At 43.3% G+C, this 26487-nt stretch overlaps 1 protein-coding gene and 1 long non-coding RNA gene across 2 annotated transcripts in view; one reads left to right on the forward strand and one right to left on the reverse strand.

The window, feature by feature from the left end:
- TINAG (tubulointerstitial nephritis antigen) overlaps window positions 1–26487 on the reverse strand; it is a 50038-nt gene that overhangs the window by 10878 nt on the left and 12673 nt on the right. Inside the window, exons 7-9 of the mRNA XM_039320332.1 lie at window positions 7231–7408; window positions 6834–6879; window positions 3135–3249 (exon numbers count right to left, since the gene is read on the reverse strand). Coding sequence (XP_039176266.1) covers window positions 3135–3249; window positions 6834–6879; window positions 7231–7408 — 339 coding nt within the window. The remainder of the gene's footprint in view (window positions 1–3134; window positions 3250–6833; window positions 6880–7230; window positions 7409–26487) is intronic.
- Window positions 4904–26100, forward strand: LOC120297574. The gene is made up of 3 exons (XR_005553841.1): window positions 4904–5161; window positions 7104–7179; window positions 25990–26100. It is a non-coding gene; the product is annotated as an uncharacterized LOC120297574 (long non-coding RNA).

Raw genomic sequence — 26487 nt, forward strand, 5'->3', positions numbered from 1 at the left:
GGGTCATGTGAAGTGACTCAAACCTGCTGCAACCACCCAGCAGTTGGGGGGGGGGGAATAAAAACCAAACACCCCCCACCCTACCCCCGCTGCCAATCCTCAACAGAAATGCTCACAACAATGAAAACCTCGGACAGGAGGAAGAGCGCCAACGGACAGGCAGGCAGGTGTCTTGCTTGGCTGTGGCTTGGGGGGCACTTTTTTCAGTGCCATTGCAACTTCAAACAGTCACTAAGCAAACTGTTGTAAGTCAAGGACTACCTGTACTTTATCACTTTTTTCCTTTTTTTTTGCTCAAGTTTTTAACACCTTGCTAGGCGACTGGTAGTACTTGGATGTTGCCATATCCTAAAAGTGGTACAATGGGTGAAAAGATAGAAAAGCCCTGATATAGATTCTCCACCATCACTTCGAGATAGAGACAAGAGAGTGTGGGAAGTCAGCCCCCTCCCCCAGAGAAGAAAATATTTAAAAGGGCAGAATATTATATTTCCTCAAAGGATCTTACAAAGGCAGAAAAGCATGCCCAGTTTTTCTTAATAGCCCCATGTCTTCCTCCCCCACGCAGAAACCAGCTCTGTAGAAATGCAGATATCATAATCCTTTCAGAAAGACTGACACTTGGAAGCTTAGAGCTGATGGGATTAGAAAGACAAAGATCCCTAGAATCAACAATCCCTCACACCAAAAAAATCCAACGCAGGACATAGTCATCAGCCACAGCCCCAGGGAAGGAGGATATGACCTTTGGGACATAATAGGATTAACCTACTATAATCAGAATATCAGAAGGCACACTCAGACTCAGGTCAAAGTTCATGCCACAAGAACAACTCCAAACAAAAGCTCAAGAAGGTATAAAAACCCACCACTCCCTACTACATGTGGTCAGCTTTCCCAGAGCCATCTTTCTGTCTGGCTGTCCTCTTCAATAAAGCACTGTCCATTTTGATTATTCCCAGCTTGGACTGGACCCTGATGAAGATTTTTCTTTCAACAAGAGCTTAATACATATCTCTTGCGAAAGAAGCCACTTGAGAGGAATTGCTTTTGAAGCTCTATGGAGGGGGAGAATATGCTCTTAAAACCTGAAGTATCTTCTTTACCAAGTTCCCCCTTAACAATGTGCAGCCTGCTGAGGGTTATTTTTTTTAACAGCAGTGAAAATAACTGCTGTCTTCACCTTATTACTGTTGAGTAAGGAGGAGCTGGATATGGTTAATGCCACAAGACTGGGGAAAAAATGAATTCACCAATTATTGGGTATTATCAGAAATCATAGGGATAAGTAAAATGGCCTAAAATGTCTTGCATGGAACTGGTATCAGCCATTATATATGGCAACACAATTGCCTTCAGGTAAGAAAAGAAGGACCAACTATACAAGACAGGGGAGGTACAAAAACTATCCTCATGGTGCCTAGAGAACAACCTGCACCTGAACATTGGCAAGACGAAGGAGATGGTGCTAGACTTCCAGAGGAAAAGAGAGGAACCTGCCCTGCTTTACATCAGAGGGGACTGGGTAGAGAGAGTTTCCTCCTTTAAATTCCTGGGAGTCTACCTCTGTGAAGATCTTACCTGGAAAACTAATACAGCCCAGGTGGCCAAAAAGGCCCAACAGAGACTCCACTTCCTCACGGTTTTGTGGAAGAACAGGGTAGAACAACGACTCATGACCTTCTTCTACCGGTCTACTATTAAAAGCGTTCTCATATATTGTATTGTGGTTTGGTATGCTTGCCTGACAGCCGCGGACAGGAAGATATTGCAGAGGGTGGTGAGCATGGCACAAGACATCCTGGGCTGTTCCCTGACTCCACTGGATGACATCATCAGGGCCCGTTGCCTTGGCAGAGTGAGGAAAATTCTCAGGGGTGATTCACACCCTGGTTGGTACCTTTTTACTCTTCTACCATCGGGTAGAAGATACAGAAACATAGTCAGCCGTACCAACAGGCTGAAGAACAGCTTTTATCCATGGGCTGTCAGGCTTCTGAATGGGACATAATTTTATAACTTTATGCATGATAGACTCGTGAGGCCGGCATGATGTGCAATTAGTTCACAGGGTGAAATAAGTTGTGGGTTTGTAGTCACCGTGAGTTTGTGATGAGGGGGGGGGGCACAGAGGGAGGCTCAGCCAATTTCTCTGTACACATGTTATACTTTAATAATAAAGGGTTTATTATTATTATTTATTATTATTATACAAGCATATATGCTTGTTGTATGAATCCAATAATATCAATGGCCAATTTGGTCTAATTGAAATGGTACTAGAAAGAAGTATAGAACACAGATTATCAACTAATAGCTGGCTCTGCATGCAAGCAGCCCAATTCTTGATAAAGGGTTCCTCATCTAAGCAATATTTAAGTGGTGAAACTTAGCATGCAGCATCTGTTGGCTTTGTGCCATGCCTTAATGCAGCTCATGAGGTACTTTCCACAATCTGCACACTGTAGCTTCACATATAAAAATCTACCCATCCTATAATGAGATGACAGGGTGTAGATGAAGTTTGACAGCTGGACTGCAATGGGAAGGAAAGTGAGAGAAGACATGTTGCATTGGCTGAAGTCCAGCTATACAGGATGTATCCCATTATATAGACCAATAAATAGTTGTGGTCAATTTTAGCCTCTTAAGAAAGCTTCTCTCCAGTTAACCTTAACCTTCAAGCATCCAGAGAAGGAAAGGTTCCATGTTCCTGTGCAAAGTCCATTGTCTGCCTGTTATATACAGGTAGTCCTTGACTTTTGACCAGAATTTCTGTTGCTAAGTGAGACAGTTGTTAAATAGGTTTCACTGTTAAGTGAATCACTGCAATTGTTAAGTTAGTAACACAGTTGTTAAGTGAATCTGACTTCCCCATTGACTTTGCTTGTCAGAAGGTCACAAAATGTGATACATGACCCTGGGACACTGCAATTGTCATAAATACATGCCAGTTGCCAATTCTGATCACATGACCATGGGAATGCTGCAACAATTGTTAAGTGTGAAAAATGGCCATAAACCACCTTTGTCAGTGCCGTTGCAACTTCAAACAGTCACTAAATGAAAGGTTGTAAGTCAAGGACTACCTGTATTACAGAAAAGAAGGAAAAACAGCTATGGATTCAACTTACCCAACTAACTTGACAGAATGGAATCTCTCCTGGTGCTCAGGCTGTGGTTCTCTAATGGCATGCCTATAAATCCCACTCTTGTAAAGGAAGAAATCATCATATACTTTCATGATGGCTGAAGGGTAGCAGTGAATGGAAAAAGGCAAAAAATATTAGCTGTAATCTTAATTTTAATTAGTGTTGATTACAGAAACATCATTTTAAGATATAGAAATTATTTCACATTCCTCTTAAGACTAAAAGCCTTAAAGATAAACAAATAATTCACAGAAGACCTCGATATTAGTAGAAAATCTACAGTCAGTGTCCCTGGTATACTCCTGCCTGTTTTTCCCAAATGTAAATATTTTATGCAGGAACATGAACCCACCGTTTCATTTGATTTCTTCCACATCTAAAATTCCCTTGTTCAGACTGTTTTGAGGTTTCACTTAAAACACACAGAAACCAGTGAGACTCCTATTCTGACTGGTAGCTAAAAGGATACGTGATAAGCATCTGTTGTGGAAAGAAGGGAAATGATGATATGTCCATCTGATGACATGACACAAATGATGTGATTAGTTCCATCAGACATCATGGCACAAGTAGAGTAAGTTGCATCTTTTGCATGATAATGACACGACACAGGTGTCATAAACTTGACATTGTTGCAATGCTGCTGCCTGTGGATCCTTGTTGTAAACCACAGCCTGATGCATGCATATACTGTATAAGGAAAAGAAAACCTGCACTGTTCTCAGATAGCTAATAAAGCACCATTCCGTCGTTTTGAGAAAACAGATTATCTGTTTCTTTTCCTTTCTTTTCTTCCTTAATTCCTATTCAGTCAAGATGGAGTGTTTCCCCTTTTACTTCGTCTTATTCTTACTTCTTGGCTTTTGCTGCATCCCTTTTGGAAACATCTGCCTCTATCTCATCCAGTCCCTCCCACACCTAAAATTTGTTCTTCTTTACCATTTCCTTGAACCTCTCGTGCTAGAATCTCTTCATTTCTTTCACGTTCAGATTCCTGTTGAGAATCATTAGAATGTAAGAAAGGATCTACTAAACCAGGCCATTGGTCTGTCTAGTCCTGTATTATATGTCATTCAGCTGATAGCATTGAAAAAGCTCCTGTGTGCCTAGACTGCACAGTTATTATCTCTGTCACTTGTAATAGAATCATATCATAAATCATAGAACTGGAAAAAACCTTGGAGGTTCCTTCCAACTGCCTGCTCAAAAGGCAGGAATCCTTATACCATTGAGGGAAGTTAGCCCCCCCCCCAGAAGGAAATATTAAAAAGGAAAATATATTTTTCACCAAAAGGATTTTTTGAAAAGCAGAAACCAAACCTGGCCCCAAATTTCTTTGCTCCAAGCAAGAGCTAGCCTCATAGAAATGCAGATATAAGACCATTAGGAAGGTTGGAGCCAGGGAACTCAAGACAAAGAAACTCTTAAAAGTCATTAGCTCACCCCAGGAAAGCAGGAGATGACTTTTGGGATATAATAGGACTAACCCATTACCATCAAGTATACCATAGAGGCACACCTAGACTCAGGTCAGAATACGTGACACAGGAAATAGCCTCAAAGTTCATGCCACAGGAACAGGAAACTATTCCAAACAAAAGGCTAGAGGGGATATAAAAACCTACAACACCATGTGCTCACCCCTTCTCTCCTCTGTTCTTTCCTGAAGAACCATCTTTCTGCTTCTTCAATAAACTGTAACCTTCTTCCCAAAGCAGTCGCCATGTTTGCTTATTTATTCCCGGCTTGGATGAACCAGGATGAAGACTTTACTTCTAACACCATCCTGGACAAGTGGTTGTCTAATTTTTTCTTGAAAAAGTCCAGTGACGAAGGACCCACAACTCTGGGAGGCAAGCTGTTCCACTGATTGTTGTCACTGTCAGGAAATTCCTTCTTATTTTCAGATTGGATCTCTCTCTGAGGAACTTCCACCCACCGCTTCCTATCCTCACCTCAGGTGCTTTGGAGAAAAAATGGATGCTCCCTTCCCTGTGATAGCTCTTCAGGTATTGGAAAACGGCTATCATGTCTCTCCTGAGCCTTCTCTTCATAAGGTTAAACATACCTAGTTCCCTTCCCATCAATCAGTATGTAAGGCATGCTGCCTATAATCCATATAAACTGTCATTAGCGTTAGACATCATAAATTGCCTCATCCTTCAAGAACTCTTCCAGGCCCATTTTACAATCATCCAACTTGGCTGCCATTATCTGTCCTTCACTGATAGGGAATTCCAGAGTTTAACTGTGGGCTATGTAAAAAAAAAACAACACAACTCTTTGCTGTTTCTGAATCTTCCTTCATTTGAAGAACTTATATGTGAGAGAGGGAGAAAAATATTTGCACAGGTGTCTGTGGGAGGCAAGGAGATGACAACAGCTACATGCAAAATCTATATTTAGTAGATTTCTAAGATTGCCCCCTCATCTAGGAATCTGATCATATAGGCACGCATCAGACATTGTAATGCAAGTACACACTTGGCATTTGCAGGATGACACATGCATAGATGTCATTGTTTGAGCATAATTGTTACGGATGCCCCTTTCTCCACTTTGTTTGCCATGAATGATGTTATATGCCTCCATCGCTCAACCTCTGACTCAACTTCATCCAAGTTAAAGAGCCTCAGCTTCCCTAACATTTTTTTGCAAAGCAGTCTTTCCACCCCAGTAATTCCGAATGCTCTTTTTCTCCTTTTCTCCAAGTCTATAATATCCATCTAAAGATGCAGTGGTCAGAAGTATCCATGATGCTCCAAATGAAGGCTCCTTGTGGATTAGTTAAAACGAAAAGTGTCACTTCTTAAAGCTCCTTTTTTGAAGATCCCTAGCATGAAATGACTTCGGTAGTTTTAAGATTGATTTCTCCCTCCCGTCCTTAGTTTGTTCACCAAACTAAGGTGGCATCCTTCTATGTCTATCCCTCAGCTTCAGAATTTAAAATTCCTCTGAGAAAACTGGTGGGTTTTCTCATGCCCAGTTCAAATAGGACTTCTTAGCTGTTATTTGATGCAATAAATCAACATTTCTATTCAACAAGTCCTCCAGTGCTATTTGAAGCCAACCTGCCTGACATCTTTTGTTAACTCTTGCTGGTCTCAGAATGCTAAAGACATCAAGAACCAATCAGTGCTTTCTCCAGCTGACCAATAGAAGAGGCAAAAACGATCATTCTCTCTTGTGCTGATTGTTTGTTTCCAACACAAATTGAGTTGGAGCTCCTGATTCTTCAAATGTTGCCCACTCTATGCAGTATGAAGGTATTGACGCTTTCCCCTCACATTTAATACCCATAAATATAGATCTAGACATCATAAATCCATGCTCATTGTTTTGGAGTGATATAGTTGTAAACAATCAATTTCACTGACCCCATGGACTAGACCAGCTTCTGAAGGGACATATGGAAGAGTACACCATAAATCAAGCTTTGCTGTTTTGTTGTATAACCTCTTGGTTTAGGATTGTAACAAATCATCTAATTCTAAAGTATACAAATTGAAGCTGAGCCATATAGTAGAATATATTGAATCTTAGGAAGAATGAGGGTTATGTTTGTTATTCTAAAACAATTAACACAGAGACAACTAATATTCTCAAGAATTGTCTGTGATAAGAGTTTGCTTTTATGTATTCCATGCTTAGTAATTAATTTTAAATCAAGCTTTTCTTTACCTTGCACTGGACCATTTTCTTTGATTTCTCTCATTATATCGGCCTCCTAGAATTGGGGAACAAAAAACAAAATGGTACACTTATTTTTTACATCTATTTCCCCTCATATTTATGTTTTTGAATTGAACACCTTATTTAGAGAAAACGGTACACGGCATTTATTAATTATAGCAAACAGTTTGATCTGGCTGCACCCTGATTTTACTACATTCTCCTTAGAGTAAGGGTTTCAATTCGACATCCTTACCCAATGATGAATCTTTCTTTTAGAAAGAAACCCCTGCACGTGCAAATATATATGTATCGGTGGAATTTGGGAAGAACCAAGAAATTGCCAGCCTTCCAGGTAACAAAAGTAAATTGTAGGAGTTGAAATTTATTCACGCTCAGCACTTACCTTTGAAGAGATTCGGTAGGGAGAGCCACACTGATAAATGCGGTTTGATGTTTCAAACTGATTTGGACATGGCTTTGTGGGCCATCTTTTCCCCTCAGCATCAAACACACTTGCAATGGCACAAGTCATTGGGTGAAGCTGGTTCCAGAATAAAGGGTAGCAGGCATGGGATACCAGCCTAGTTAGATTAAAATACAAATTGATGATATATTTTTTAAAATTTTAAATAGGCAGGATTCTTCATTTTATGCAAGGAACTATGTTTCAGGAATGCCTCATCTTTTAGATTGATGGTAGGCAATGCTTTTTCTAAGTTTGGAAACACATGTATTATTATCATTATTATCAAAAAAGGGTGGGGGTGGAAAGCAGCTGTAACTCAAAGTCGCCTCAGAAATGTGGATTCTTCTTTGGCAATATTTTGAATGGTGATTAGTCAAGTGGGTGCTTCACCACTTGAAGAGATTGGACAGCCATTTGTCTGAAATGATATAGGAACACCTGCTTGAATAGGGTGTTGGACTAGAACAGGGGTGACAAACTGCCGGCCCGCAGGCTGGACACATCATCCGGAAGCCACGCCTACCCCATTGCCGGCAATGGAGAAAAAGTCCGATACGTTGCACGACGTCACGTGATGTTGCAAGTTTGACATGTCTGGACTAGAAGATTGCCAAGATCCCTTCCAACTCTGTTATTCTGTTATTCTACTCTATTAAAGTAGGCATAATATGCCTATTGGAAGCTTATACTTTTTTTAAAAAAGTAAAATATATTGGTACCTATGTAGTTAGTAGTATATAACTTAGTAGTTTGGAAGTAGTTTAGAGGTAGAATTCTAGGGCTTCTGGCAACAGTAAAAGAGAGGCTGGAGATTTGCATGTAGGTTGCATACATGCTTGTTTTAGAATATGGATTAGATTCCTATTCAAGAGAGGCTTTTCAATTTATATATTATAACCTGAAGGAAACCTATTTTTAATTTACAACATAGCTATCTGGAATTAAATACAAATCCATCTTGATCTGCGCTGTGGCAAAGAGGAGGTTAAACTTCCTCTTATTGACAGAATCCAAGTCCTGTTTGAAACCAGCTGCTAGATGCAATTTGCATCTCTGAAAAAGTGAATCCAGGTGACTGAGGCCATATTCTGGTTGTCCCTGGCTGTGCAATCACTGTACTAGTATCTGTATGAAATATCCCATACTAGGTGAGATACATCAAAACAAATAATCTGATCTAAGCAATAAGTTAGTAAGATGATATGATCAAGACTGCATCTAAAAAATGAAGATAATCTATACCTTATTATATTTATTCTTTCTACTCTTAACTTGAAAGCAATTATCGCATAACTTATTCTTTTTTTCTGAATCATTCAAAAGTCGGGAAAGCTTTTCTATCCCATCGTTCAAAATGCATACCCTAGGACAGGGCTTTTCAACCAGTGGTATGGGTACCACCTGTGGTACATTGGCACTTGGCAGGTGGTATGTGACCATCCTAGAAAAATAACAGGGGAGGGGAATGAGCTGAACCAGTGGCAGCACTGCACAAGCCTGAGCAAGAGATGGCTGGAGTTGCAGGGCTGTCATGGCTCAGTGGAAACGCCAGGATCAGCGCCAGGCTCCAGCTGGAGCTCAGCGCTGATCCTGTTGCTTCTGCTAAGCCCTGAAGAAGGACCGATCAGCTGGAAAGCGGCACTGATCCTAGTGCTTCTGCTGAGTCCAGAAGAAGCACCGATCAACTGGAATGTTGCAGTATCTCCAGGGTCTTGTGATTTACATTCAGATGCTTGGCAACTGAGTCATATTTATGATGATCACAGTGTCCCAGGGTCATGTGAAGTGACCAAAACCTGCAGCAACCACCCAGCAGATGGGGGGAATAAAAATCAAACACCCCTGCATCCCACCCCCCACTGCCAATCCTCAACAGAAATGCTCACAACAATGAAAACCTCGGACAGGAGGAAGAGCACCGCTGGGCGGGCAGGCAGGTGTCTTGCTCGGCTGTGGCTTGGGGACACTTTTTTCAGTGTCATTGTAACTTCTAAGAGTCACTAAGTGAACTGTTGTAAGTCGAGGATTACCTGTACTTTATCACTTTTTTCAATTTTTTTTTTTTTTTTTGGTCATCAAGTTTTTGACACCTTGCTGGGCGACTGGTGGTACTCGAATGTTGCCATATCCTAAAGTGGTACAATGGGTGAAAAGGTTGAAAAGCCCTGCCCTAGGAATCCTTTTTATCTTAAAGATACAGACTGCTTGCAGCCACCATGTCAGATGGGATTGTTCTGCAAAGCAACCGCTCTGAAATTTGGTTCAAGAAAATTATTTTTTAACAAGCTATTTTATTATGTTTTGTTGGTTACTTTGCTGGAGCCAAGATAAGGCAGCTACAGTGTGAAGTTTGATGCAGACCTTCCATACAGCCGACAGGATTTCTGAAATCTAATTTGGAAAGGGTTACAGTAGATTGGTATCTATTGGTAGGATATTGAATGTTTTATGGAGGAAAACAGTGTGTTCTATTTTTCTGTTTCTTAACAGCAGCAACAAAAAACTTCTTCTTAAATAGTCTATTAGATTCTCTGATCCTTATTTCAGTGATAGAGTTGTACTAATATGAGTCATTCTAATGTATGGCTAAAGTGGTACAGGACATAATTGAATTAATCTCCTGAGCTAACATTTTGTGGATTAAAATCTTACTTAAGAAGAACTGCAACAATGTAGATCTTATATTTTTGAAATCTGCACTCTCACCTTAGAAATGCCTTCTTTGATCCAGGTGCTTTGAAATATTTTGGCATAGAGTTTTTATCATGAATGAAGGCAAATATATGTGTCCCAGGATAATGTTGCAGGATCCAATCTGGGTCGGTTACTGGGAGTTTTAGTCTAGCAATTCCTATCATCCCTTACTGTTAGTCCGGTTGATTGCAACTGAAGGACGTAGTCTGTAATGCCTAGAAAGTGTTGGTTAAGCAATTCTGGGAGTTGAAGTTGAAGCTCACACATTTTAAAGTCACTGAGGTTGGCTTTAAACACTAATTTAGAGACTTCTTCAAGCACTATATAGGATTTAAGGCGTAAGGCAAAGGACATGATAGCTTCCCATACTATTTCCACAGCAGAAGCTGATCTAGACTAAAAGCTGGTCTTTATTTTAGAACCAGTGATGAGACAGCATCCTGCATCTCACTTTAAGAGCACTTCGTGAAGTCAGGGACAAGGGCTAAACTATATGGAATAGAGAGCCTGACTTCTAAACAGGGGCTGATGGTCATGATGCTGTTGATAAATGTTTATGGAGATTCTCAGTCATCCAGGCCATGGCTGTTCCAAAGGTGCTTTTTCAAAACGCAAGTGGACTTTATTTGTTTTTTCTTGAAGTTGTTTTTGCTTTTCACCTGAGAAGCTTCTTCAGAACTGAAAAAGCTTCTTGGATGAGAAGTGAAATGTCTTTAAGAAAAATAAAGAAAATCCAGTTGCTTTTTGAAAAAGCACTTTTGGGATGCTGTTGATAATACCGCTTCCATGCCACCCAATATCCCAAGTTATCATCTCACTCAGGCTAACAATAGAACCAACCTTTTCAGGATTCCAGTGACCTGTAACCCCGTGGAGATGCATGCATATTTTATAAACTTGTCCTGCATATGTCAAAGCTCCACTCTTTGGCCTCAGAGTTATCTTTATCTGCAGACTCTGTTTGGCAGATTCTGTATTATACTATCAATTTGCAAGCCAATGTATGAGAGGATAAATGCTTTGAAGAAAAAAAACAAAATCTCTAATTCCTTTTCATAATATCAAATAAATAATTAAGGGGTTCTGTCCAATGCTGCTTACAAGATTCCTGTCTTCCCTCCATAAATGAATATTGAAAATATTTAGATTTCAAGATACAAAATGATTGCTTCTTATTGTTACACAGCTATTATTCTGAAAAATATTCTTTTAAAAAGACAGACTGAAAACCACAGATGTGGGAAAGTTCTGATTCATATCTTGGGCCTTCTTCGTTTCAGAATTAATCACCAGCAATTAAGTTTGAACAATTTTGAAGGGGAAGTTGGGGAAAGAGAAAACCAATCCTTTCAAAAAATCTTTAGGAAGTATTTTTGTTCCACTTTGATGAATAATACGGTGGCTTCTGAAACCTTAAGCTTCAAATACCTTTTGAAGTAAACTAACAATTGAAAAAGGCATTCATAAGCATCTTCTTTGTCATTTGTTTATTTTGCTCTGCTTAAAGTGACATAGCGTCATGGTAACTGTTGTGTAGTGGGAACAGTGAGGCATTGAAGACACAGAGTTGAAATAACAGCTCTTTATTAGATTCTCACAGAAGCAAGCTCTAACAGCTGCTTGACTTAAATTTATATGGGCCGCTACTAGGTGGCGGACAATCAGTTTAAAGTACTTGTTCCCGCCTAAAACACTAGGGTTAAAGTTATACAGACAGTCTAAGATTCAAATAAAGCAATCAGTTAACTGTTCTTATAACAGACCCTTTGAATTGCTTAATACATAACACCCCTTCCCCCTAAATCAATACATATCCATAAATTGTATATAGTCATTTAGATAAGTAGGCTGCTTCCGCGATCGTTTTGAATGCCACATTTCTGCCTGTGGCTCCCTATCTACCCTCAGTTGACTGGGTAGACTGGAATCCTTTTGACAGCTTAGGTCAGGAAGATCAGTCTCTGTTTACCCTTTTTGGCTGGGTAGACCGGTCTCTGCTCAGCTGGTCTGGCCGGGTAGACTGGTACGCATGTCCGTCTTCCAGCATACTTTGGTCTTCAGGCACAGCTCCTTCTGTTGGTAGCGACTCAACCACAACTGAGTCATCCAGCATGTCTCCTTGAGTCGCGCTGGACTCTGGCGGCTCAGACACACCGGAGCTGTCGGGCAGCCCCCGGCTCTCCTCTTGGTCAGTGGCGAGGGTTTGTCTCACCTGCCACTGACGCAGCTGATCGATGTGGCGGTGCAAGATGCACCCGTCTTCCAGGACCACTTCGTAAGAGAGTGGTCCTGACACCTTACAAACCACAGCTACCACCCACAATGCCCCTTGACCATACTTCCTTGCCCAAACTCGGTCGCCTACTTGCAAGTTCCTCGGTGGCTTGGGCTGCACTGTCTCTGTTGAGATTCTGTCTGGATGGAGATGGCCCAGCTTCATGGTCAGCCGACGTCCCCATCTCAATGGGCTATGACCCGCTGAGGTGCATGGAGTTGTGTGTTGACAGAGCAAAAAGTCTGCCAACCTGTGATGCCAGTCACCCCTGTTTAGTCTTTTAAGTGCTTCTTTGGTCGTCCTGACCATCCTTTCCGCTTGGCTGTTAGAGGCCGGGTGAAACGGGTCACAGGTGGCATGTCTAATCATATTAGACCTTAGAAATGACTGAAATTCTGCAGCAGTAAATTGTGCCCCATTATCTGACATGATTACATCAGGTAAGCCATGTGTGGAAAAGATTCTGCGCAGTTCCTGGATGGACCTGGCAGTAGTCATAAAAGGGACTGGTGCTATTTCGAGCCAATTTGAGTAACTATCCACAACAATGAGGAACACCTGTCCTTGGAAGGATCCTACATAGTCTATTTGAATCCTAGACCATGGAGTTTGCGTAGTTTCCCAGCAATGTACTGGGGCTTGAAGCATTTCAGGTCTGGACTTTAACTTGAGCCTCGATATCCTTATCCAGCCCTGGCCACCACTCGTGAGTGCCTTCATTCTGACTATTCCAGGATGATCCTCAGGCAGAGATTCTAAGACTCTTTCCTTTAGCGTGTATGGGACTACAACCCTACTCCCCCATAGAATACATTCCTTGTGTGCAGACAGCTTGTCTTGTCTTCTAATAAAGCTCTGAAATTCTGTTCCAAGACAGGTTCCTGGCCACCCCCTCAGCACCCAATTCAGCAGCCACATCCCCAGTGTGAAGGGGAGATTCAGGCAATCCTAAATTGACAGGATGCATGCAGCAAGTGGAGGGTCTGGTTCTAAATTAGGCAGAGGCAGTCTGTTGAGTGCATCAGTGTGACCCATTTCCTTATCAGGCTTATGGACTAGCCTGTAATGGTAGGCTGCCATAAAGATTGACCACCTCAGCATCCTTGGAGACAGGATCTGAGGGGTTTGCTTGTCTGCAGTGAACAGACCAAGGAGAGGCTTGTGGTCTGTAAAGACTGTAAATGGGTGACTATAAAGAAAATCATGGAACTTCTTTATTCCTGCAACCATGGCTAAAGCCTCTTTATCAATTTGAGGGTAATTTCTTTCCGTGGGGGAAAGTGTCCTTGAGTAATAAGCTATGGGTGCTTGTTGCCCATTTGCCATTATATGGCTCAGAACTGCTCCTATACCGTATGAGGACGCATCACATGCAATACTGATAGGCAGCTTTTCGTTAAAGTGTGTTAACGCTGAAGACAGCAGTGATTTGACTGCTTTGAAACTGTTTTCATGGACACTAGTCCACTGCCAAGGTGCCCCTTTATCTAAGAGTCTGTGTAGAGGCTCTGCTAATGCAGCCTTGTGAGGTAGAAAGACATGATGAAAGTTAAGTAATCACAGAAATGCCTGCAGCTCTCCCTTTGACTTTGGTCTGGGAGCCTGCAAAATAGCTTTGAGCTTTGAATCAGCTGGGTGTATTCCAGCAGGACGATCTGGAAACTGAGGAACTCTGTGGAGTTCACTCCTATTTGACATTTCTCTCTTTTGAGCTTTAGCCCCGCTTTGCGGACGTGCTGTAGAACAGCCCTTAAACGTTCTGCAAGTATCTCTGCTGATTTCTCAGCTATTAAAACATCATCGAAGTAAGGGCACAACCCTGGAATGTTTTTTAATGTGCATTCCATCACACTCTGAAAGAGCCTTGGGGCTACACTGACCCCAAACTGCAGTCGACAAACCTTGAATGCCCCTCTATGAGTCATTATTGTTTGAGCCTCAGCAGAGGCATCATCCACAGGCAGTTGCTGATAAGCCTGTGCCAGGTCCAGCTTTGCAAACAAGCGACCTCCTTGTAAAGATGCCAGAATGTCACTAACTACAGGTACCGGATACACATGCTGGTGCAGTGCCTTATTAATAGTGCACTTATAATCAGCGCAGATGCGCACCTCTCTGTTAGGCATGACCGGTGTAACTATGGGGGTTTCCCACACACAGCTTCAATGGGTTGCAAAACTCCCTGTTGAACGAGCTTATCTAACTCTGCATCAATCTTGGGCTTAAGGGCGAAAGGCACTCTATGAGGCTTTACTCTGATTGGGCTACGGTTGGATCCAGGTGGAGAGCAATTGGTGCTCCTTTGTACTTCCCTAAAGTGGGACTGAATACATCCGCAAACTCCTGGCAGACAGCTGCCAAATCCGCTGATTGGGTTTTGTTAATGCCAGTCACGTGGATGCCTAGGTCATCAAACCAGTCTAAGACGATCAGGCTTGTTCACTGGCCTTCTACCACCATGACGTTGAGGGCACCCTCAAACTCTTTGAACTTTACGTTTAACATGGCTTCACCTTTAACCACTACATGGGAATTTTGAAAATCTGTCAAGATTAAATCTGATGGCTTAAGTCTGACTCGTTTTCCGCCATGTCTGCATATGTAGTTAAAAGTCCTGTAAGACATTATAGACACAGCTGACCCAGTATCCAATTCCATGGTGCATGGAACTCCTTGTAGCTTGACTTTTAGTCTAAGCTTTTCTTTTAGGGGGCAATGGGCTCCAGTTCTGAGGATGCTCCTTCTTCCAGAGCAAAATCCTACTCTATTCTGCCCCAGGGCCCCATTACCTTTCCTGGGGAATTCTTCACATGTAGATTCCCTCTGGTGACCTTTACAAATGATAGCGATGTGGCCTTGTTTGACACATGCTCGGCATACAGCTGCATGGAACCAGCATTCTGAGCGCTGGTGTCATCCGCCGTAGCCCTGACAGCTAGGGAAGAAGGCTGCCTTGTCAAACGGCCGCTGCTTTCTTTCTGGGACCTTCTGCACCCGGTTGATCTCAATGTCAATGTCTGGGTCTTCTGTTCTCTCTGACTCTTCATGATGCACAGCCGTCTGGCTGGGGAAATTCTTTGAGGGATGTAAAGCTTTGAAGGCTCCACCTGCGGCCTCTTCTGCCATCACCCTCTTTCAGTGCGTCCTGGAATGTCAGGGTTTCTTTAGCGAACAGCCTCTTCTGTAAGTCTCTGCTTCTCAGGCCACATACCAGTTGGTCCCGGAACTGGTCCTCTAGGTCGGGAAATTTGCAGAGCCTGGACGCTTAGCGTAGAGCAGCCACGAATTCAGCAATGGTTTCACCTGGCTGCTGTTCTAGTTGCTCGAACGCATGTCTGTATCCGATAATGGACAGTCTCAGTTCGAAGTGCTCCTTGAGTCTTCATTTCAAGTCAGCGAAGGTGAGTGACTCTAAGGGAGCAGGAGCGACTGAGTTCTCCGCTATATCAAAGGTGGCTTGGCCACACATGCACAACAAGGTTGCAGCTTTTAAATTATCTTCCCTGACCTGGTTCACTCTGAAGTAGTTTTCTACTCTTGAAACGTACGAACTCCACTATTCAGGTGCATCATGTCAAACTCGGAAAGCTTTCCGACTTTGGCCATGGCTGGCTGTTACTGGGTCTCCAATGCCTTATGCTGCCAGGGCTTTTGTGAGTTTCTCAGGGACGGGTCCCTTAGGAAGGTGATACCTCCAGCATTTGCATACCGGCAGGCAGAAGGCAGGAATGTTATGTCCCGAGCCTTGAAAACGGGCTCGGGGCGTTTGCAGGCAGTCCCAGGCAGGTGCAAGCTGCCCGGGACCAGACAGGCTGTCGCCAGCGCCTGTGCACATGCGCGGGTGCTGGCGCGGGAAAAGTAACACATTGACCAGGGAACTGCCTATATAAGAGGCTAGGAGCTTTTGGGCGTTGCTGAAGCCTTCACTTGTAAGCTGAACACAGAATAAAAGGAAACCTGAGAACTACAACTGCTTCTCGCGTCTGCTTTTCGCCAAGGACTCAACACTGGCGACGAAGGTGGGATGCCTTACATCGCCTGGAAAAGAAGAGGTGTAAGCTTACCCAAGTGAGTCCTGAGCGGCGGAACGACGGAACGGCGTTGACTCGGCAGCTACCCGCCAATCCAGTGCGCATTCGGGGGTAGGCTGGCTGATAGACCCGTCTCCTGAAATGGCAAAGGTTGGAAGGCTTTCGGAGTTCGACGTCTCACATCCAGAGCGGTGGGAGTCCTACGTAGCCAGGGTGGAAAATTACCTCAAGGTGAACCAAGTGAGGGAAGATAGCTTGAAGGTTGCCACCCTGCTTTGTGTCTGCGGTCAAGACGCCTTCGAAATCGCAGAGAACCTTGCAGCACCTGTCCCATTAGAGTCTGTCAGCTACGCAGATCTAAAGAAGCTATTGAAGGAGCACTTCCAGCCCAAGATGTCCGTCATCGCATGGCGCCACACCTTCGAGCAGAGGGATCAACGATCCGGAGAGTCGGCCAAAGAATACATCGCCGCATTGAGGAAGGCCGCCAAGCACTGCGAGTTCAAGGACCTCGAAGAACGACTGAGGGACCGATTCGTGTGCGGCTTAAGGCATCGAGATCTACAACAGAGGCTTTTCGCCAAAGAAGACTTGTCCTTCCAAGATGCCTTAAGAGAGGTCACCGCAGAAGAAGCAGCAGGCAGCGCCGTCAAAAACATGCGGCCGATCAGGAACAGTCCAGATGTTGCATCCGTGCACCAAGAGGACGTCCAAGGGAACTCCGAGGAGGATCCGGACGAGGAAGTCGACCGTCTCCACCCCACGAAGGAAGGGAATCAGAAAGGAAGCTCTGCAGTTCCCCTCAAGTGCATCGGCTGTGGAGGTCGCCACAGGAGAACCGACTGCAAGTTCCGCTCCGCTATCTGCCGGGCGTGCGGGAAACAAGGACATATTGCAGCTGTGTGTCTGGGCCGACGAAAGGTACAACCTCAGGAAGAACTGCGCCTGAAAGGTACCGGGGTCCCCAGCCAGAATAGGGTAGGGTTTTGCGCTTCGCGAAGAAGCATCTTCAGGACAGGCACACACAAGCCCATCAAAAAAAAGCTGTCACTCAAGGTGAAGCTACAAGGGGTTCCATTAACTATGGAACTAGACACGGGGTCTGCCCTTTCAATCATATCCTTACATACATTTAGGAAGATTTGTTCCGGCAGTGGAACTCAGGCTAAATTAAGGCCTTCTGACATTGTGTTAACAGACTTTCAAAATTCGAGAGTGTGTGTTAAGGGGGAGGCCACCCTTAACGTACAGTATAAGAATTTTGAAGGTCCACTAGACATATTAGTAGTAGGGGGTGAACGAACGAGTCTCATAGGACTCGATTGGTTTGAAGCCTTGGGGATACACGTCACGGGGCTCAACAGCTTACAAACACTCGACCTACAGGAAGTCTGCAAAGAATTTGCAGATGTCTTCAGCCCCCAGCTGGGCACATTCAAGGGACCTCCTGTGTCCTTAAAACTAGACCCCACTGTCACTCCCATTAGAATTAAAGCAAGAAGGGTCCCTTTTGCTTTAAAGAGTAAAATTGACACTGAGTTAGACAAACTGATCCAACAGGGAATCCTAGAACATGTTGATTCCAGCCCTTGGGAGACCCCCATTGTCACGCCTCTAAAGGCAAATGGGGACATTCGCATTTGTGCTGACTACAAATGCACTCTTAATAAGGCATTGCAGCAACATGCCTATCCTGTTCCTGTGGTCAGTCATATTCTGGCCTCCCTCAAGGGGGGGCGCGTTTTTGCAAAGCTTGACCTAGCTCAAGCGTATCAACAGCTGCCTGTTGATGATGATGCTGCTATAGCTCAGACTATTGTGACCCACAGGGGAGCCTTTAAGGTAAAAAGGCTACAGTTTGGAGTGAATGTCGCTCCTGGGATTTTCCAAAGCGTAATGGAAAACACACTACGGGGCATACCGGGGGTTTGTCCCTACTTTGATGATGTCTTAATTGCAGGAGACTCAACACACATTCTAGCTGAAAGGCTAAGGGCTGTTCTGTTAAGATTCAGGAAAACAGGCCTCAAGCTCAAAAGAGACAAATGCAAAATTGGGGTGCCTTCTACTGAATTTCTGGGATTCAAAATTGATGCTGCTGGGATTCACCCTGCTGAATCCAAACTAACTGCCATTTTAGAAGCACCTAGGCCAAAGTCTAAGGCCGAACTTCAGGCCTTTCTGGGCCTCCTGAATTTCTACAATTCCTTTCTTCCACATAAAGCTAGTGTAGCTGAGCCTCTTCACAGGCTATTAGACAAACAAGCAGTGTGGCAATGGTCACAAACACATGAGGCTAGTTTCAATGAGGTCAAGGCCCTACTCACTTCTAACAGTGTACTTGCACACTTCAATGAGTCCCTTCCTGTGTGCATCGCTTGTGATCCTTCCCCTTACGGGGTAGGAGCTGTCCTGAGCCACCTCAGGTCTGATGGAACTCAGGTTCCTGTTGCATATTACTCCAGAACACTGTCTTCTGCTGAGTGCAACTACGCTCATATAGACAGGGAGGCTCTGGCTGTTGTTGCTGGAATTAAAAAATTCTATGATTTCTTGTATGGCAGGCATTTCACGGTCTTCACTGACCATAAGCCTCTGCTGGGACTGTTTACCACACATAAACAAACTCCCCAAATCATTTCCCCTAGAATGCTTAGGTGGTCTATTTTTCTGTCTGCATATGATTTTTCCTTACTCCACAAGCCTGGGAAAGAAATGGGCCATGCTGATGGCCTCAGTAGATTGCCCCTGCCAGTAGTAGAAGCTGACCCTGCGCCAGCTGTCAACATTCTATCCATCCAAGCCTTGCCCGAGTCCCCTCTGAATGCCAGGGATGTCGCCGCTGAAACAGGCACAGATCACACACTTTCACGTGTCCTTTCTTGGGTTTTGTCTGGATGGCCTGAGCACTGCCCTAGTCCTGAGTTTCAGAGTTTCTGGTCCAAAAGGAACGAGTTGTCCACTTCTCAGGGTTGTCTGCTTTGGGGAAACAGAGTTGTCATTCCCACCTAAATGAGGACTAGGATCTTAGAGTCCCTCCACGAGGGTCATCCTGGCATTGTTCGCATGAAGGCCCTTGCGCGCAGCCACTTGTGGTGGCCTGGTTTAGATAAGGACATTGAGGCTAAGGTGCATGCATGCCACCTGTGCCAGCGCTCTCGCCCAGAGATGCCCCAAGCTCCTGTGCATAGATGGGAGGATACACAGTCCCCATGGTCTAGGGTGCACATTGACTACGCTGGGCCCTTTCAGGGCCAGTTCTTCTTGGTCCTCGTTGACAGTCATTCAAAATGGCTTGAGGTTGTACCTGTCTCATCCACCACCACTGCAAAGACTATTCAGGTACTGAGGGGGATTTTTGCTGCACATGGGCTCCCAGATGTCATCGTCTCTGACAACGGCCCTCAATTTACTTCCTCCGAATTCCAAGCTTTCTTACAGGCTAACATGATTCGTCATGCCACGTCTGCACCCTTCCACCCGTCCACCAACGGTATGGCTGAACGCATGGTCCGCATCACAAAGGACGCCTTGAAAAGACTCACCTATGGGGACTGGCATCACAGGTTGGCTGACTTTCTCCTTTCTTACCGCACCACACCGTCCACTTCTACAGGGAGAAGCCCAGCTGAACTTCGCTGGGGGCGCAAACTTACTACGAAGCTTGACCGGTTGCATCCGGACAGACTGCCTTCATCTACCTCACATCCTAGGGCACCTAGACAACTACTTGTGGGTGCCCCGGTTTGGACTCGCAATTACGGGCCTGGTCATACATGGGTCCCCGCTTCTATTTCCAGGGTCACAGGTCCTCTCTCCTACGAGGTAGCCCTGAACAACGGTCGTGTCCTGCGTCGGCACATCGACCAACTCCGCCCTAGGCAGGACCTTTCAGATGAGACTCCTGGGTCTTTTCCGGAGGGGAGGGGGACCCTTTAGAGCAAAGGGAGGGGCACGAGCTGCTGCCCACCTCCAATCATGGAGCCACAAACGGCCCATTCCAAGATTCCGCGAGTGCCCCAAACAGGAATTCTAAGAGCCTATCCAACTACCAGGCATTCACGCCTACTCCAGCCAGGGAGTCACCCCGGGGGTACAATCACTATTCACCTGCACAGCACAGTACTCCAGTCAGGGAGGATACCCGGGAGCATCCCAATAAATCATACCCCGCAAGAGAGCTGGCACATAATCCCCAGAGTTGGCCTGACCTTACCCCAAGTCCTACAGGGGGTCAAACTTACAGGGAGGTGGTCGAGGAACCAAGTCCCGACCGCAACACCTCTAGCCCACATCAGGGAGTAACTGAGTTTTGGGAAGGTACAGAGACCCACACGAGCCCGGACACAGAACGGGGCTTAGGGATTGGACAGCCTCCTGACAGGTCTTGGACGGACCTAGGAGGTTCTATAGAGACGCCCAGCAGTGGCTATCACTTCAAGGGGCCCGAGGGCCTACAGCTAAGCAGGTCAACCAGGTCACAAAGTGACAGAAGCCCTGGCCTGACGAGCCCGGTGGGCGAGCAAGCAGGCCAGGCATCGGGGCACAGTCCTTGGAAGGCACCAAGGCATGATAAGGAGAACAGGCTCACGTCTCCCCTCAGTCAGGGAACACCTGTCAGAAACCCAGAGCTGAGAAGGTCACAGAGAGCAAGGAAATCTCCTAAATACTTAGAGGATTACATAACATTGCTGGCCAAACAAAAGCCAGTAAACAGTAGGAGCACTGGGGAGTAGAACACTGCATCAAGAAATAATTGTATGTTGGTAGTAGTCTTAGCCCGGGGGAAAGGGGTGTTATGTCCCGAGCCTTGCAAATGGGCTCAGGGCATTTGCAGGCAGTCCCGGGCAGGTGCAAGCTGCCCGGGACCAGACAGGCTGTCGCCAGCGCCTGTGCGCATGCGCGGGTGCTGGCGCGGGAAAAGTAACACATTGACCCGGGAACTGCCTATATAAGAGGCTAGGAGCTTTTGGGCGTTGCTGAAGCCTTCACTTGTAAGCTGAACACAGAATAAAAGGAAACCTGAGAACTACAACTGCTTCTCGCGTCTGCTTTTCGCCAAGGACTCAACAGGGAACATGGTTCCAACCAGGGTGCTGGTGCCTGGTCTTACCCCTTGTAGTGACTTAGCTCTTTCTTCCCAGCAGCATAATCCCACCTTCGTTGCCACTGTTGTGTAGTGGGAACAGTGAGGCATTGAAGACACGGAGTTGAAATAACAGCTCTTTATTAGGTTCTCACAGAAGCAAGCTCTAGCAGCTGCTTGACTTTTATTTATATGGGCCGCCACTAGGCGGCGGCCAATCAGTACTCGTTCCGGCCTAAAACACTAGGCTTAAAGTTATACAGACAGACAGTCTAAGATTCAAATAAAGTAATCAGTTAACCGTTCTTATAACAGAACCTTTGAATTGCTTAAAACATAACAGTAACGTCGAGAATTTTTTTGCCCAACAGGATGTAGCTGGAAATTGATCATTCTAAATAATGTTAAATGTTTATTCCATTTGTTATGAATTACAAATCTGTAAAATTTAAATTTATAAATGTTTGATAAATTATCAAATGCTGCAGGTAATTAAAAATTAGAAATTATATAATCATAGCAGTTAAGCTTGATCATAAAACTAAGGGAAGCAAGAGCAAAACAATTCTACTCAAATAAGCCAGTGACTTGAGAATGTCTGTGGAAAAGAGGTTACGTGTCAAAAAAGTCAAGATCCCTAACATCCCTTTTGTATGTGTGGCAATCACCTGCATGTGCAAAGAGGACGAGCTCCTATCATATACTTACAACCACCATCTTGACAGTTTTGACCCTGGTCTTGTAGGCCTTGTTAAATGTGTCCTATTCTTGATCCCTTGAAATGATAAATAAATTTGTGCAAAGCCTTCCCTTCCTCCCCAGAATAAAACTAATGATTTATTTTATTCAGGCTAAGGTTGGATCAGAAATAAATATACTACAGGTAGTCCTCAACTTATGACCACAATTGAAACCAATATTTCTGTTGCTAAGCAAGACAGTTGTTAAGTGAATTTTGTCCCATTTTTATGACCTTTCTTGTCACAGAAGTGCAGTTGTTAAATTAGTAATGTGGTTGTTAAGTGAATCTGGCTTCCCCATTGAATTTGACTGTCAGAAGATCGCAAAGGAGAACACATGAACCAAGGACACTGCAACCGTCGTAAATATGAGTCAACTGCCAAGCATATGAATTTTGATCACATGACCAGGGGGATGCTGCAGTGATTGTAAGTGTGAAAAACGGTCATAAGACACTTTTTTCATTACCATTGTAACTTTGAATGGCCACTAAATGAACTGTTGTAAATCGAAGACTACCTGAATTTCCTTTTAATATTTCAAGGCTTCTCAAATATTGTGGATGGGCTAATGCAGGCTAAGCATGGAGTAAATTTCGACAGTGCTGAACCTTTGTCTATGCAAGCCTAAACAGTTTAAGCTGATCATGAGTCCTGAGTTCTCACAACCCATAATAAGCCCTGAACTGGAATGAAGCCTGAAAAGGAATGATAGCAGGCCGGGCCATACCAGCAACCAGGCCGCACAAACAAGTGAAGCCCCATCCGCTGGATGCAGGCAGCACACAAAACCACACCCCTTCTGGTCCACAGAAAAATCTTTCTCCACAGAATTTTTCCTTGATGCCAAAAGGTTGGGGACCTCTGTGATAGAGCATTCAGACAGTTCTGAAATCACCATGGTACCAGATTGCCTTCCCTCCTGATCAATAACAGTACAAAGGGGAAGCCAGACTTTTTTTTCCTTTGGAAAGAAGTTGCAGAATTGTAGTGCTGTTGTTTCTGGAAAAGTTCTGCTCTGAGTATCCAGCAACTTCCCTTCCTGGGCAGTAGAAGAAGTAAAAGAATTGATTCCAAGGCTGCCATGACAAGGAGCCAGTTTGATAAAAATCAAAGTGCCCCTTTTGAAGACCTGTGATTTCCAGTTTTCAAGGATGGTCTTCTTAAAGGAATATAAGGAATATGTGATGAAGATATGAATCACTATGGCCAATTGATGATGATGATGATGATGATGAAGAAGAAGAAGAAGAAGAAGAAGAAGAAGAAGAAGAAGAAGAAGAAGAAGAAGAAGAAGAAGAAGAAGAAGAGGAGGAGGAGGAGGAGGAGGAGGAGGAGGAAGATATCTATTCATTCAAGTTTGACTCTTGGGGATTCTATGGCCAGGTCTCTCCATATCTTCTGATCTTGCACTATTTTTTCTATGAACTGGCTGGCGTCAGCTTTGATGTTGTCCAGCCACCACGTTATTTAACTGCCTGGTTTCCTTTTATCACTTACAGACAATTCTTACCTGCTCACAAAAGGAAGCAGCTGGCACCTCCAGATGATCCTGAACTGAGCAGACACTTTTTTTTTTTGATGGATGGGAGTCTTCAGTTTGCCTGAACCTCAGAAGCATGAGAAGTGAAAACAAACCCCTTAGCTCAAAGTTTAATTTCCTTATGACTCTGAAACAAAAGTACACTTGCCAAGTGAACCATATGCCCAGTAGTAGAAAGAGGGAAAACAAGTGAATGGAATAATAAAAGAGAGGCAAAGGTGCTTCCAGGGACTTCTAACTTGGCACTGCCTATACTAGAATGTGGTCTTGGACAAAGACCTCCCAAGAGAATGTACACCTTAACCCTAAAATGTTTCTGGCCCTTGCTCTCTACTGTGCAGGCACAACAAATTTTCTAAATCTTTTGGTTTTTTCCCAAATAGCACATAAATAGTGAGCTCATATCTCTGTTCCTGCACCTAGAGAGCAACACTTAAACAGCCCTGAATGTATCTTCTGAGAAGTAACTCCTACTCATTTTGATGGACTTGTTCTCAGATGAGTATCGATTTCAGCTATCTAAATATTGATACAAGCTGGGACTTCCAGGGAAGAAATGGCAAACTGAAGACATCTCCCCTAAAAGCAGAGCCAAAGTCTATGGCAGAACAAAGACTGGCTTTTTGTAATTCCTCTCCAGACAAGGACAGAACCTGAGATAGCCCATAAGTCTTCCAGACAGTTAAGATGACTGCAAGGCAGTGGTCTCCAGCAGATTTAGAGCTCTCGGAGATGAGGGAAAGTCACCTTCGTTCAAATCACAATCAATACCTTTAGGGCAGTGTTTCTCAACCTTGACAATTTTAAGGCATGTGGACTTCAACTCCCAGAATTCCACAGCCAGCATTGCTGGCTGTGGAATTCTGGGAGTTGAAGTCCACATGCCTTAAAATTGTCAAGGTTGAGAAACACTGCTTTAGGGGCACATGGCTTGCAAATGGCCTTTTCTAATCATTTTTAAAAATTGCTTGTTAACTGCCTTTCAGTTTTAAGGAACCAAGTAAGTTTCCTTCCGCTCTTAGTGAAAGAAAGTTTAAATACAAGTTTAAGGGCTTAAAAAAAAAATCTTGTCTTTTGGAATAAATAGCAAGAGGGTGATTAGAATAGTGGAAAGGTACAATGATCTAAGGGTCCAGATGGATTTGAAATAAGATTTTGAAGTTCATTATAAGAATCCTTCCCATGGGAAATGCTGTTGTTTTGAATTCTTAAAAAAACACGATTGGATGGGACTTTATAGACTGGACACTAAGTGAACCCAGAGGAACTAAACATTCCAATTAAAGGAGAAGAGCACTTGAATTTGATTTACTAATACAGGCTGGAGCAAAGTACTTTAACATTGGATGTACTGAAGGATATTTGTGAACAATGAACCAAGAACTTAATTTTAAGAGTTTTTGCCAGTATAGACAGACTGCATTTAGAAGATGTTATGGAAGAGGAACCAGCTTTACCAGACAAAACTAAGATTGATTTGAAAGTGGGTTTACACATGACAGGTAACAAGAATGATATGGAAAAGATGCTACGCTGTAAATACATATAAAACTGCCTTATGTCTTAATAATTAAAAGGGATATAATAACAAATAACAAACCAAATGTGACCTGGATAACTTTCCTATCCTGAATTTGCAAAATAGGCTTTTAAACTTTTGAAGAACTTTGTGAGAAGGGACAGAGAAAATATTTTTAAAAAATTAAGTTTTATTATTTGAAGGGATTAAAGTTCAAGTTTGCTAAAAGTAAAAGGAAAGAATATATGGTTGGTTTATTTGATCAAGGTTAACATAGATATGTTGTTATCTTGGGTAACTCTTAATGGACTTTTGCTGACCAGAACTGAATGACAAGGCTTGAAGGATTTGTTTATAGATAAGATATGAGACATGGAAAGAAGAGATTCTTTGTTGTATTTTAAGAGAAGGTAATAAGTTACTAAAATTATTTAAATTTGTTGTAATGAAGGGGGAAGCCATATCTTTACATATTTCTTTTCTTTTTCTTTACTATATTCTTATTCTTTTTTACTTTCTTTTCTATTTTTCCATCTTTTCTGCATTTCTACTTTTTCTATTCTTTTTAAAGTTCATATTAGTTTGTAACTTTTAGTTGCTATATTTAATAAAATTAGTATAAAATAAATATTGATAAAGGTGATTGCTTTAGCTATACTTTTTGTGCCAGGGAGAGAATGAGTTATATTTTCTTAAGAACCTTGTCAAACCAATTTAGAAAATCAGTATCTCATTGGCATAAACTCTATTTTTATGTCCATCAGTGTGAATAGTTGCATAATTGCCTATTATTCTGCTTTATTCACAGCTACAATAGAATATTTATCCTACAAGGAGCACACAGGCAGAATTCAGATCTGTTCCTTGAATGGCAGCTATACTTTTCTTCACCTATAATCTGTCACATCATCCCATCATATCTAATTACGAGCACGGATGAGGTTTTGTCATTGTTGCAGGACTACTTTCTATTTTGATTAAATAAAAATATGTGCTGCAAGAAATCTTTTTTATCATATTTTTGTGTTACTGTTTGGGTTTTTATTTCTCATATTGTATGTACTTTCACATTTTTTTGAAGTGGACAAATACAAAGGGTTTAGACTTAACATTTATAAAGAGTGGTTAAATGAGTTACAGTTGGAGAAAATCTACGGTAGTATGTAAGTTCTTTTACAGGATGAATATAAGTTTACAAGCTTATATATACGCTTTTATAGGTTGATCTATGCATTCCAAATACCTCAATTAACTATAGGCAATTCCATATCCACATTTTGTTGACTACACACAACATATAAAACCA

Source organism: Crotalus tigris, unplaced genomic scaffold (assembly GCF_016545835.1).
Source record: "Crotalus tigris isolate CLP2741 ecotype Arizona unplaced genomic scaffold, ASM1654583v1 scf7180000023636.1099087, whole genome shotgun sequence".
In the NCBI taxonomy this organism is placed as follows: domain Eukaryota; kingdom Metazoa; phylum Chordata; class Lepidosauria; order Squamata; family Viperidae; genus Crotalus; species Crotalus tigris.